Raw genomic sequence first — 15,239 nt, 5'->3', positions numbered from 1 at the left:
AGTTACACCAAGCTGTCAGTTTCTCTGTTGTAAATTAAACCACAGTTTCATAACTTAAAAGATTTTCAAAGCTTAAATTGTAGATAGATTTTCTAGCAATACCTTGCATGGCAAACTGGACTCTCTTTAATTAAATTGTGGGGTTTTTTTTATTTCAAAGTTTAACAGGGAGCATTCTATTTCTAGAACTAGCAAGTGTTGATATACATACCTCAGACAAGTTACTGCACAGATTTCAGTATGAATCCTTAAATTGGCCACTTTTAGTATCCGCATACTGCCTCCTCTTTCACTGTTCCCCATTGGGTTCCTTAGCTGAAAGGAGAAAGGAAAACAATGACTGCTGACACAGGGATTCAATATTCATACAAGAGCAGGGGTTATAGTAAGTGTTGTGGTATAAATACTTTTTTTTCTTTGTGTCTGTGGAAGGATCTCCTTATTGTATTAGAAAGAAGTATGTCTTCCTACATCACCCAGGTTTGGACCACTGCCCATTCACTCAGCCTCTTAATGACCCACACAAGCAGATTGACTCGGGCCAGTCTGAGTCAGGTGGAGCAGGAAGAGGGACCAAGCATGAACCCAGACACACACCCTGCTGGTCTCAAATGCTGTAGGCCTAGTCAAAGGAAAAGGTAGAAATAATTTAGAGAGAGGACATTCTAGTATTCAGGTAGGTGAGCCAGGGTAGGAGGAAAACATCCTTCTTCCTCTGGTAGGCCTTGTAATTGCTGTCTGCACTGCTGAGACCTCTGTACCAGGGTGAGAGCAGAAAAGGTCAGACTGCTAGTAAAGGATGACCCCTCTGACTCTGTCTGCAAGATTAAATTAAGCTGAGCTAGGGCAGGTTGGCCCATACTGTTCAGCTGTTAGAAAGTTGTTGCTCTGAGTCAGCCAGTGTTTTCCCACAAAATATGATACAATTTAGAGTTTGATTCAGGCCAAGTAGTTTCCCAGAAAAACATCTTTTTGGGAAGAGAAGCACTTTCACTGCAGGGACACTCAGCATGTTGTGCCTGTTGGTTTCAGGGAGCAAGAATGGTCCCTGGTTGGTTTTGATCACTAGTGCAGATGTAGTTATTTGGTAGAAGGGCAGGTTGAGAAATGGCATCCTTGCAAGCTGACTGCTACACAGCAAAACCATTTGGGAGATAAATCACTGCAGGCATCAGTCTCTCAGTCTGTCCAAAAAAAGTGGCATTTGGGGATCTAATAGTGAAGGCCTATGGTTTTCTCTTTTATCATGCTATGTCTTAACATCATGTCTTAAGGAACCTACAGGCATCTGGGCAGCACACAGACCAAATTTCTCTGACAGAGTTGCAGATAATTGTGAATTTTAAACAGTTTGTTTTTTTTTTAAAGAAACACAGCCAAACACAAAACTCCAACAAAATCAAAAACAAAGTGGAGTGGGTGATGAAGTATTTTGCACAGCTGTCAGAACCTGTATCTTCATTATACAAATCTATAAATGGCCTTTGCTTATGTATCCAGCTGTGGTACACTTTACTTTAGGACCCATCCCTTGCATTACCTGCAGTCTTCCCCAGGGTGATATTTCCAGCTCTTATGTTTTCCTCTGCTAGTCAAAGGCAATCACATCTGTTTCTCCGTCTGTGGCATGTGAATCGAGTAACAGGGAGAAGCTGCAGGTTTTCAGCTCTAAAAGTGAGAAAGGCAAATCCTTTTTTTGAAAGTAACCATAACCAAAAGAATGAGTGTTTGGCTCAAATTAATTAAAATAACACATGTTTCATTACTCTGCACTCTATCTACCATTTCTCGTACCAATGTCAGATGTCATTTTAGCCTTGGACTTAATGATAAGTTCTGTTCAGCTCATTACCAAATGCCTCTCAGAACTGTTGCCAAAAATATTCTTTTCCCTATCCAAAACTGACCTGGAGACTAATTCATTCACTACAGCATCTAGCCTTGACTACTGTAATTCCTTGGTTTGCTGGGCTTGGAGCCAAATCGATTGGCAGACTGCAGCTTAGTCAGAATTCAGCAACAGGGCTTCTGACCCAAACCACGCCAACGCTCTATCCTCCCTGCGCTGAGACTCTGTATTTGAAAAGCGTGTTATACATTTACTGTAACAGTTTCCTTTACACTATAATTTTATGGGTTGAATTTTTCTTTTACCCTTCATGTCAACTGTCACACTATTGCAGAATTTTTCTGTGCTAAATTGCCGTATATTCTACTCTGACACTTGCAGTAATTTAGTGCAAAGCCCATTTCATCCTGTGTCCTTAATTGGTGGAATTTGGAGCAAAATTTTACATGAAATCCGATTATTTTATCTACCAGCCAAGACTTTTGTTTTCATTCTAACAATTTTTTTTGTTCCTATTTTGTTTAGTTTTCTATTATAAATTATATATATTAAAATATATAGTGTAAAATAATATGCACGGCAGCTTGTAATGTAATAAGCAAAGGAAAATTTGAGTACTTCTTAACCCCTGAACCCACAGATAAATTTCAGCCTTCACTCAATTATGTATGTAAAATAGACTGCTTGATAAATGTAATGCAGAGTAAAAGTATCCTCTCTACTTCTTAAACTGCAGATGAGGTTACACTTTGGTTCTCATTGATTTCTGTTTTCCTTTGGTAGTACAAGTTTCAAACATCTTGTATCAAATATTTTCTTGCCCTGGAGATAGTCTAGTTTTCCATTTAATACAATCTTCTATGCAACTTCTGCAGGCATTTTTTAAGAGATTTTTGCCATTTTTCCTACTTTTTCTGCTTGCTTTTACTTTCTACTTGATAGCAATACGTTTTCCAGGTAGCATTTTTTATGGCAGCAGAAACTGAATCTTAAACTTCCTATTAATTTACTTACTGTGAGCTGGTACCTCTAATAAAGTGTATTCCACTTGCATATCACTCTAGGCTTAGTTGTTTGGGTCTTTCTGGTTATTTATAACACATCAGAAAAACAATTAGATAATAATCCTTTGTCCAAAACATGCAGCATAAATTAGCAGCCACGGAATAAGTCATTAGGAAAGATGCAATTACTTACATCCTGTAAGCTATATTGATGGGAAAAACACGCCATGTTATGGACAGTTCCAGAACAATGTGGTTTTTTAAATCCTAATTTAGTAAGGAAATAGCTTTGCATATGGGCAGTGAAAATTTGATATAGCATAGAACTCACTAACAGATGTTTGACAATGAATATTTCATGTTACTTAATAATTCTACTTACCAGTCACAGTTGACACTATAGTGCATTCTGGAGTTCAAGGTGCTTTGGAGAGGTAGATATGACCTGTTATATAGTTTCAGAAGTTTCTTCCTGGAGACAAGAAATAATCTGAAAACCATGGTCAGCAGTGAGACTCAGATTAAGGAGATATCAGCCCAAAATCTGGGGCCTCTCTTTGGCCAAGTTTTACCCAGACACAGCCAAAAAATGAGTTAACTGAGGAGTTTGTCAGCTAATATAAGCCTTTCATGGCTTCTCCTGAGGGGTGAATCTACCATCCCTATGGGCTGTGTGCTGCTGGATCACTTACCCGTACAAATTTGGTCCTGATCAGGAGTGGGTACATCATGTCTTGTCTTCCAATTTCACAGAGCACAGGCATTATGCTAGCTTTAGGCTTTTGGGGTACCTATGAGAAAACAAATGAGTCTTGCTGCAACAAGAACAAACGTGACAGAGCAGGTTTACATTGCATTGCCATCTCATAGCACACGAATGCAGGATTTTGATGCAGTACAAGAAGATGTGGAGGCGCTTTCCTGTACTGTCAAACCTTGGCCTTGGCTGCTGTTTAGCTCTAATGTAATTCTTGGAGACCTTTTATATTGGAATTTGAAAAGCTTCATAGTCTAGATTGCTGTGAATATTGAAATTTCTGTACATACATTGACACTTTCTTTGAATAGAGCACTGGTATGTTGGTCCTTGATACATACTAATTTAGTATTCTCCTTTGCATCTTCCTTTTTATTATCCCTTGCTACCTGTTTCATAAAGTTTCTTTAAATGCCTTATTTTTTATCATATTGTACTCATAATATCCTACTTCTCGTCACTTTTTTAATTCCAAAAAGTTTAGGTAACTGAAGAAGATCCTTTTAGTATTCACTTTGTCTATTGCAGTTATGCAAGAAAAAGCTATGGCATTTTCCTAGCTTGTGTTTCCATTGAGGAAAGTTTCTGAAATTACCAGATAATGACTTTTGATAAATCTTAGCACCTGTTCACATAATGGAAATTAAACACTTTAAAGTTCAAATGTTTTTCAAAATTCAGATGATCTTATTAATACTTATTAGTGGAAAATGGCAAACCAGCTTCTCCTTGTATCTTTGTGAATCTTTTCTATTTGAATTTCCACTTGCAAACTGAAAACAGATTGTTAATTAGGCAAAATTTTCTGAGCACCTGGGTCATCAACAGAATGACAGTAATTAAATTCTAGCCTCAATTTCTATACACATAATAATAGAGTGCTTTACCGTTTTCATTCTTTTCAAATTAATTGAAAACATATACACAGCATTACTTCCTTGATACATCCACTCTTTAGTCTAAGCAAGTTGTAGTGGGCTTCTCACATCTACCTTTAAAAGCTGAATGAATTGCAAATCGTTAAGATCATCACTGTGGGTCTGAAACACTTTCTTTATTGTAAACTACCTATACTTATTCGTTTTTTAAAAAATGAATTACAATTATTTTCTGTGACTTTAGAAGGCAATTAATCATCCCTGAAAGAAAAAATGTTGTAATTTTCTGGAATCCAAAAGCAGCCTTCAAAAGTGGTAAAAAACAGGGAATAGAAGAAATGTGCTCCAATGAGAGAGATTAGATTTTCGTGCTAGAGGTGAAAGATACTGCTTCAGTAGGTGAGCTCACCATTTTAGGAAGGACAGGTTGCAATGTATAATAAGATTCTCTACATCTGTGACTTAGGGGAAGAATGAGAGAAACTCTAGATCAGCAAGATAAGGGAGCAGGACAGAGGGTGTTACAGCACTCCCGCCACCACTTTTCAGTGAGAGGAGCAAGAAGTGCTGCAAGCTGCAACTTGATAAAGAAAGGACATTGTTTCCACCCAGGAATCTAAAGAGATAAATAGCAAAGAACCTTGTCAAAGAGTTGAAGCATTTTTCAGTTTGACTTCATAGGCTGGCACAGCTGCTCATTCATGAGCACAGCTGAGGTTATTTGTAGGTTATTGGTGTTTTCTTCACGTAATTGTGTGGGATCAAGGCAACTTACATCTCGGCCAAATTATTTTTAGGCAGGTCACTGTTGTGGAAGGACAATTTTACTTGTAACTGAAGTGAAGAGAAAGAAAAAAGTGCCGAGAGAAAAGCTTTCTCAACTGAAGATCATAATTATCCTAGAAAACTGATCTAAATATTGATGTTTGGCTCCAGAACAAATTGATTAGAGTTGAATGAGGGAAGCCCATTTCACATCTATTCTTCATCTTATATGGAAGAAAAAAGTGTCTGTTCATAGGCCATGGAGACAGCACTGATCTACCACAGGTGAGCCTTTTGATAGAGAGTGAAGGAGAAGCAGCAGCTGCAGCCACAGCCTGCAGGGTTGATGTACCTGCAGGTAGAAGGTTTAGCCTCCTCCTGGTGGAAGGTTTAGCCCTTCCCACCTGCTGACAAGTTCCCACTATGAGATAGTCATCCTCCAAAGCAGAGCCTGCCTGCCCTCCATGCTTCTGTCCATGCAGTCCGCTCGTCTGTATGCCACTGCCACAGGAGAACACGTGTCAGGTGGATGTCTCAAGGGTCATTTTGGTCACACACCAAAATGTGTGTGCCACACATGCAAAGGTGTGTGCCAGCACAGGGAGTGGTAGCGGACATCACGGGGAAGCATCTGCATGCCTGGTTCTTGGTGCATAGTTAAGAATTGTGTAGACTAAAGTTATGGAGACAAACTTGAAGGGAGACATCTCCAACATTGATACAATGTAAGTACGAAAGACACATCATTGGATGGATATTGATGATGTTGTTTCAGTAATGACATCATCCATAGACTCCTAGTGTCTTTGCTTTGCTTCTCTATAGTGATCACAACATAAATTGCTTGTCTTGTTTGACTTCCTTGTTCACCAAAGTTGAGCAGATTGTCGCCGTTTTCAACGCTTCTACCAGACAAAAAGCTTGGGACCATTTCTCGAAAGCCCAGCGAAAGAACATAGACATTTGGCGAAAGCATTCTGAGGTTGGTGATTTTATTTTTACTTTCTATCCATCATCTCACAGCTGGATTGACACAGAACGAGTGTGATTGTAGCTGGACATAGTGTATTTGGCAATATTTACAGCTACCATTTTAGCTGTTAATCAACTGGCCATTTGCAGTCTCATCTACAGTATGAATTGCTCCCATTGCTCTCATTATGGTAATAGTCATTAAATAACATGAAGACAGGGAGCAATGTGTTTTTATTTTTCATGCAAAATTTGGGAAATCATTAGAAGATTATGTTTACTATCTAAAATAATGAACTGACATAGGGAAATTAGGAACAATATTTTCAAATAAGGAATTTAGGAGTCATCGTGATCTGTTTTTAAAAGAATTCTGTGGCAAAGATTTTTTTTTTCACTGTGCCATCTTATGATCATTATAAGATGACTTTGAGTGAAAATAAAATAAAAAATTATTTCCGAAATAATGACTTAAGAATATTAAGTCCATAACTGTGACCTATTCCTTCCCATTTGTTCTATGTTTATCTTTTAAAAAGTAGATACATCAATTGTGTTGATTCTAAGTATTCTGCTTGCAAAGAAACCAGTATAAATCATACAACCACACCGAGTTAGCAGTGTGGGACCATGCATGTATGACTGTCATAAGCATGAGCAGAGGAAATGGGATTCTAACTCCCCTTGCTGTGAGTGGCAGCAAAGGAAGTGCTAGACCTCATCCTGTGTTTTGGTCATCCAGCTTTCAATTTTAATTCAGTATATACGCTATGAGCCTGTATTTTAAAAAGTAAGTACCGCTGTCTTTGTTTTCTATCTTCTTCCTTTTTTTTAATTTTAATATGAGCAATTTACATACACTTGGTTTACCGCCATGTGGTACCGTGTGTTGATTGTTCCTATCACAGTCCTCTAAATGATTTTTCTCTGTCTCAGAATAAAAACTTTAGAAGGTAAGGTGCACTTATTTAATTATTTTGTAGTACACTTGTAAAATAAGTGTTGTACACTTAGTTTGAGAAACACTGAAGTGCTGTGATATAAATCATTTGGATAACATTTTAAGTGTCCATTAACTAATGCTAAATTACAGATGAATACCAATGGCACTGAATGTAACATCTACATGAATACCAAATGAATACTTTATTATCAGTGCTATTATGGTGAATACAAAATTACTTCAATAATGGGACACTTAAAATAAAGTGTTAGCATAATTTATTGGTACAAACTGTATTTTGAATTTTGTTCACAAATATTTCATATACATAGTGGATAATGCCTTTGTTTAATTGAAAGTTGGGAAGTTGGGGATTGATCTTTGTCTTATCTTTTAGAGAAATATAAAAATTTGATTTGCTAGTAGATTAATTATACTAAGATCATCCCTTCTTAAACTAACTTTCTGTAAAGGGATGTGGTGTGTCATTCATTTGATGGTCTCTAAATATTTAATAAACTGAAATAGGTAAGAGTTGGACTTTCCAAAAATGTTCATTCTCTATTTATTTTTTTTTTCAAAAATTACTGCCTTTTGTTTTTCTAAGAGGAGGACAACTAAAACAATTCAAAATTATATAAACTATCTAGATAAACCAATATATTTTGGAAATGCCTGTTTTTTCAGATATGAAATGTGATGGAAATAAACCAAATTTAATATTTGATTTAAATTGTATCTTCAAAGATCTAATTATATTAACCTGCTGATTTGTTTAATTACTCGATCATCTTCCAGTTTTTTCCTGAATTTAGAAAAGCCTTGCAAGAAACACAAGGCGAATAAAAGACTTGAATACACAGATATTCTCCATAGAAAATTATTGACTTTGCTGATAATGTAGACACTGATACATTATGAACATTTGTCCACTAATGAGCGAGTAAATGTAAGCGGATGTCTGCTCATATATGCAGTATCCTTCCCTAAAAAAATATTCAGGGGGCCTATTCCACTAAGGAATTCAGAAATGGCTTGCCAATTTCTTGCAGATGTGCTTCTGATTTCATTAGACACTGGTTGACAATTTAGCCTCTTAATATTTTTTTTTTCCAAATTATTCCCCTGTAAAACACCCACTAATTAGGTTCCTTGCCTTTGCTGGGATTAATGAGCACAGTTACATTTTTCAGAATATTTGAGATCTGCCGATGAACCAAGGGTACAGCTCAAGAGAAACGCCTTCCCTTTTTTTCACGCAGCCTCTGTCTGACAGATTATTGTTAATTGCACAGAGCTGTTGTCGGACTGCTCAATGCTGTCTCCTCCTTCCACACGACTCTCCCTTGTTTCAAAGATTTCAAACCACCTCTTTGGGAATTAAGCTCTTTGTTGGCAGAAAAATTAGCTGTCTGCGGGTGGACAAAGCCTACACTAATCACAGTGCAGCATCCCCATGTTACACCTGACAGGATTATTAGGACAAAATAGAGTCCTCTCAATCTTCTCAGTGCTGCCATTAAAAAGGCAGCCGCTACACCCTCGCCAGCTTTTCTACCCAGAACAAAGACCGTCTAGACTCCTACAAATCCCGTGTGCCTGCCGATCCTTTTCCTGGTGGCATGTGCAGGGGACATCCTTGCAGCAGTCACCCGGAGACTGTGCTGTCCCTGCTGCCACTCGTTTTGGATCAAGATGCAAGGATTTTCAGGCCAGCATTGTGGGACCGGGTCTTTTAAATCCAAGCCAATCTGGGCAGAGGGACAGGGGGTGAGATTCCTTTGACCAGCATTAGGCACTTGCAAATACACAGCTCTTCGTCTGCACTGTCTGTGCTCGGCTCTCTTTGCAATCAGCAGAGAGAGCGAGGAACTTTAAGTGTGCCTTTTAGTTAATACAAATTTTTGTGTTGGAGGCACCTACATTTGGCAAATGAATTGTACCCCAGGTGGCAGAGGGAAGCAAGAATTAGCTATCCCTGAAGCAAGCTAACAATCTCTTTATCAGTCTGCTTTATACACCAGTTTTTAAGTATTATCCCTGCTTTTAAAACATTTTTTTCTATGTTTAGCAAGCCTAAAGATCACTCAACAGGAAAAGTCACTTTTTCTCTTGTTTTCCATGAGTGTTACCATTGATAAACTCAGTTCTTACACAGGAATAACTCCCTATGCTTGTTTTTGTAAATATTCATACACAAATAAATATGATTACAATGATAAGTGATGTATAAGTAAAATCAGATCAGTATTAAAAACAGATACTAAATAATGCATAATAACTTTATGGAAGTTAATACTGACAAAAGGTAATTTTGGCTTTTAGGAGCTCCGAAATGCTCACAGTGAACAGCTCATGGGAATCCGCCGGGAAGAGGAGATGGAAATGTCTGATGATGACAGTGGTGACAATCCCAGTAAAAAGCTGAGAGTAGATGATTCAGGTAAATATATGCAAGTGTTATTATATTACAAGCAAACAAAAACTTACATATGAGAAATTACATGTTAATACCTGATTATATAAGACAGTAGCTTATTTTAAACCCTCATAAATTAGTTATTTGAATGATGCAAGCTGTCTCTAGGAGATATCTGTCACCTGCAATGTTCCATAATGATGGAAATTCTCCAGTTCTGCCCTTGGCTGGAAGCATTATGCTTCCTTACTGCACTCTCTGCAGCTTTGCATGACAGCATCTCATTCCATGGTAGAAACAAGGTTGTATTATGAGACCAGTTCAAGTTATGCTTTGGTCAGTATTCTCTAAATGTACCTTTCTTTGCAATGAAGACATATTAATCTGTAATATCTATAAGAAATAGCATTTTAACTGTGGGGATTTTTTGGTTGCATACTGCCCTATAAGGATACCTGTTTCACAGTATGGTACTGCATTCTGCATGAATTGGACACTCATTAGATGGCTATCCTGAGTCCAAGAACAAGGGTGTATGTAATGTGAATAAGAAAAGCAGTTTTTCAGCCTTCTACAAATACTCTGCTATTCAGGGTGGACAACCAAGAGGTGGCTCAGAAGCTGCCAGAGTTACTAACTGGTAACATGATCTGAATGTATGCTTTGCTCTATTTCTTGGCATTGGCTAATAATTTGTGAGTTGCTAACAAGAGTCTGCTTGTTTAGACACTCATATAAAGAATGAAATTTTCAAGAGCTGAAGCCAAAACATGACTAGAAACTGCCAGGCAGCAGTGAATTTTCAGAAAAATAAAGACGGAAGGAATAATATGGAAATAAACTGAGAGTCTCCACTGATCTAGTCCTTTTCATATAGGCACCATAGTAAGAAAGGAAAGCACTTCATCCATTCAAAGATTTCAAGTCTTTGTATGCCAGTTGAAAGGTGTGAATTCAAACTTACAGAGAGAAGAACTCTTTGGCTTCTTCTGTGACAGAATACTGTGTGAGGTTGGAGGGCCCCAGAAGAAAAGAGCAAAGGAAGGAATGTCATTCTAGCAAAAAAGTTTTTACTGTGACATCTCTCTTGAGGGGAGAGTCAATATTTTTCCTGGAAGAAATATGCAACAATAAAACCCATAAACAGCAGCCTTCATTTTTGCTAGGCTTATTTTTTTGATTTCTGTTTTCTAGATGCCATTAGCAGAGTATATGAACCTGAGACAGTGGGTTGTTGCAGACCAAGAATTGCTAGAAATCAAAAATTTTTATTACTATCTAATCATTTTACATTGACTATGTCCACTCTCATTGAGAAAAGTCATTACAGCTAAGAACAGGAAGGTAGAGCTGGAAATACATATAGCCTGCATGCCAGAAGAGATGCAGGAATGTTTTGAACTGCAATACAATTTAGTAGGTTTAACATATGCATGCTTAGGGCAGAGCTGGTCATTCATTTTGTAACATGATAGGAAAGCATATTTGGTTTTCATGCATGAAAAAAGACATTACTGTCAAAAGTTTCAATATTTGAGATTTCTACAGTATTCTATCACAAACAATTTCAGATTATTTGTATTGTTATGATGTGGGCACTTGAGCAAACCCAGTAATGTGTTGCATTCTAAATCAAAATTTAGCAATATGAATCCACTTGAGTACGTGTCCATCATTGTTGTATCATTCATCATCCTCTTAAACTCAGTGGAGTTGATCCATCCTGCTGCATACATAGTCATCCAGTTCTCAAATAAATGTTCTTTCAACACTACACTCTCAGAGCAAATGTATTTGGTTCTTCTGTGAATGACAATAGAGGGAACCTGGAATTAAACCAAAAGAGCTATTGGGTATAAAACACTGGTAAATTAAAATAAACTGAAAAATAACTTTCTTTCTTTAGTATTACTCTTATGTACAGAAATGTGATTCTTCTTTCCTTCTTATGGTGGCTTTTTTTTTATTACTATTTGTGTTAGCTGCCTTCTCTTTTTCTTTTTTTTTCCTCTCTAAGTACGCCATTCCAGAATCACCACTTTATCTCACTGGAGTAGCTATTTGTATTCACAGTATCCTCTGCTGTATGAAGAATGTCTTTTAAAGAGTCTTTTGCCACAAAGAAACCATCTTGCACAGTAAGAAGACATTGTGACTTTCTTTACTTTTAACTGTTTTTCATAAAAATTTTGTCTAAGAACTTCCTTGGGAAAAGCAAGTCTTGAATAACATGAAGATGTTGTATCTCTTCAATTCAAGGACAGTGTGCACATATAAAGTTTTTAAAGTCTAAAAGTAGCTGAAGCAATGAGACATGATTAAATGATTTGTATGGTTCCAGAGCTCTGGACTGTGTGTTCTGCCATTCCAACAATTTTCTTGAGGACATTATTTTTCAGCCTGCCCTTTTGGTCTGTGTGAGCAAGACTGCTGGGAAGTTACGGCCCCAAAGCTATAAGTGGCAGAGATTCCCTCAGGCTTCAACACCTGTGTCAGGTCTTTTTTTCATTGATTTGCCTGGTTAAGTCACTGCTAGTACAAAAGGGCTTAATTAATTCAACAGTTTAGAATGGGGTTCTAAGACCTCATTCTGTCTCAGTAAAGCATAGTTTCAAGAATCTCCCAGCATTATTTCTTCTCTCCTGGAAGAAAACACACTGCGTGCATCACGTCTTCTCACAGCTAGATAGTTAGAATGAAAACTTTCCTCTAGGATATCTGAAGATAAACCTATTAATCACCCTGAGTAAAAGAGGATGGATTCCAGCCCCAGCATTTGAAAACATACTGCAGCAACATATCTAAGCCCTGAGACTGTGAAGAAATACTTTTGTGCACAAATGCTTGTCCAGAGTTGCTGGACTTGGGTTTCAGGGTGTTGTGGTTTGACCTAGCTGGCAACTAAGTAAGTGACTCACTTCCCCAGCCCAGTGCAATGGGGAGGAGAATGAGAAAAAAAAAAGTATGAAGTTGTGTGTTGACATAAGGACAGCTTAATAATTGAACAAAATATAATCATGATTATAATGGTAATAATAATAATAGTAGTAGTAACGATGATGAAAAGGAGAGAGAGAGATGAAAATAAAATCCAAGAGAAGAAGTGATGCACAATTGCTCAAAACCCTCTGAGCAATGCCTACCTTGTTCCCAGCGTTAATTTACTCCTCCTGGCCAACTCCCCCCAGTTTATATACTGAGAATACTTGAAGCTCTGTGGAATATTCCTCTGGCTAATTTGGGCCACCTGTCCTAGCCATGCTCCCTCCAGGCTTCTTGCACACCTCCTCACTAGCAGAGCATGGGGAACTGACGAGTCCTTGGTTTAGAGAAAGCACTATTTAGCAACAACTGAAATATCAGTATGTTATCAACAATCTTCTCATACTAAATCCAAGACACAGCACTGTGCCAGCTGCTAGGACAAAAATTAACCCTATCCCAGCTGCCAGCAGGACACAGAGTAATGTTACAGGTAGCTGATACCCTAGTGCACAATAACATCTGGGGATGAATAAGCTGTTATTAAGAATAGTTTGCATTTTCCTTCTGGCAATGCTACATATTAAGTCATGCAAGAGATCAAATCATGGTGTATGTTAGAAACTGACTTTTATTTGGGAAAATTTGGTCTTGCAACAATCAGAACAGGTCCACAGGGACTTGTTGCAAAGTGTGTCCCTCCATTCTAGACTCAAATACTCTTCTTTCATGTGCAAGTTTTGCTTTTGCTATCTATTCATGAACTTGATTTATTGATATCAGTGACTCAGTGGCAGAGCTGGAATGAGAACTGACATCTCCTATCTCCTAAACCTGTCTTCCACCCCCTCGTCGACATTGCAGGCCTGGGCCACTGCCTCCTGCACACGGACTTGCTAATCCAAGTGGTTTACAGGTCATTCTCCCCAGGCATAGCCAGCATGATGCTCTATTCTGCAAGCTGAATCTTCAAGGAAAAGGAAAGCTTCACTACCTGTTTCTTACTGTGGAAATCATCTCAAACTCCTGCAAGGATAGCCTGAAGAACCCCCTAGGGCATCCAATAAGTTGTTCAACTGTCACATGTGCCTGATTTATAGGAAATCCTCACAGTTTCACAGACTAAAAGTCATTTGCATTCCAGTGAAAGCTGGAAAAAGGCTTACCTGAGACAGAGTGAATCTTCAGTCACGGGAAGGCCTTTTTTTTTTTTTCCCTGCAAAATGCAGCCCTTAAACAGTGATTTTTCTGCAATGTGGATTTTGGAGTTTGAAAGAGACAAGACAATTGCTGAAGTAAAGCTGGAAGACTGCTAAGAAAAACATTTTAATGATGATTGTCAACGCCATTAATATATTTGAAAGTCAAGATGCAGCTATTAGAGCATTAGCTCAAGAGAGAAAAGAGAGCTTCATTGCTGGAGTCTAGAGGATATACAAAAATCTTCAGAATGATCAGGATTTATGGATGCGTCTTCTCCCACCTGCTGGCATGGGGAGTAAGGAAGCACATGTAAAAACCTCCGAAAGTGATTTTAGCAATTAGTAAAGATGTGTTTTATAAAGAAGTGCTGAAGTTTGGTTAATGCCTTCAATGCCTGTTATTTTACTGTAAGGGGAGGTGGGTTAATCTTTTGCTTTTGCAGTACACAGCAACATGCCATTAATTCTAGCAACTCCAATTTCAGCGAGACAGTGGAGCTGGTGCTGAGGAAAAGGATGAAATGCATTGTGCTTGGAGAGGGGTGCAGGAAAGATAGTTGTGTGATTCAAGTGTTTGACTGGGATCCCAGAGCTCTCTGTCAAATCCCAGCTCTGCTACATATCCCCTGCCTGGACTAATCAATTAATTTGTATTATCTCAGTTCTCTAGTATCAAAAGGAGACAGTGGTTCTTCCTTTTATTCAGCCACTACCTGTTCTGTCCACATGGACAATAAGTTTAGTGTTATAGGCCTCCCTCCAGCTCAACAGAATTGCAATAGGCTACACACTGGACTCCTGGAGTATTTCACCACCATTGTACTACCTCTGATGAAGTAGCTTAATAACATCTCAGAGGCTGTGTGCAAATAACAAATTGCAAGTTGCGTAGTCTAAGTCCAGTTTGAACATGTAAGATTGGCGCTGCTTTGCAAATTAGGATGGACACCATCCATGGTAGCATTTTCAAACATACCTAAAGTAGGTGCCAAACTTAAACACTGAAGTTGGATCTTTAATGCTGTCCTGAGCTGATGTGTCCTGTTTGCAGCATAAGCTATGTCACCTGATGTAAGAGACAGGCTGAATAGTGGGCAGTCCATCTCACAGAAGAGTATAAGTCCTTGTGAAACTCAGTATTTGAAAATCCCACCCTGGTCCACACACCATAAAACAGGCTTTGGGATATTGTTTACAAAACTGTCTTGAAAGTTGCAAGCCTGACAAGTCTTCAAGGAAAGCCTGAAACAACACCAGAGTGATCTGTGTCATGCTTATTCATATTTTCTCTGCAATTCAATCCTCTTTTTGCTTTCTCTAAGGCTTTTATGAATGCAGTGATACAGGAACTGTGGTTTATAGGTGGATTAAACTGGTAGGAAAGCTTTATATTGTTAAAACTTTGAATAGAAATTGCCAAGCCCCAGCTGTGTGGAGCTGAGCTTTGGTTTTCCTTTGTTTCCAACTG

The 15,239-nt window shown here is 38.2% G+C and overlaps 1 protein-coding gene across 12 annotated transcripts in view; it reads left to right on the top strand.

Annotated features, from left to right (window-relative positions):
• Window positions 1-15,239, top strand: part of ENOX1 (ecto-NOX disulfide-thiol exchanger 1) — a 364,143-nt gene that overhangs the window by 291,655 nt on the left and 57,249 nt on the right. For 11 of the 12 annotated variants that reach the window (XM_077781383.1, XM_077781384.1, XM_077781385.1 and 8 more), the window contains 2 exons: window positions 6,129-6,235; window positions 9,494-9,611. The exons of the other annotated variant lie outside the window; for it this stretch is intronic. In XM_077781383.1, coding sequence (XP_077637509.1) covers window positions 6,129-6,235; window positions 9,494-9,611 — 225 coding nt within the window. The remainder of the gene's footprint in view (window positions 1-6,128; window positions 6,236-9,493; window positions 9,612-15,239) is intronic. 12 annotated transcript variants of the gene reach the window in all.

The sequence above is a fragment of the Lonchura striata genome, chromosome 2, assembly GCF_046129695.1.
Source record: "Lonchura striata isolate bLonStr1 chromosome 2, bLonStr1.mat, whole genome shotgun sequence".
In the NCBI taxonomy this organism is placed as follows: domain Eukaryota; kingdom Metazoa; phylum Chordata; class Aves; order Passeriformes; family Estrildidae; genus Lonchura; species Lonchura striata.
The sequence above is the reverse complement of the archived record's forward strand: the minus strand, read 5'-3'. Positions and strand labels throughout refer to the sequence as shown.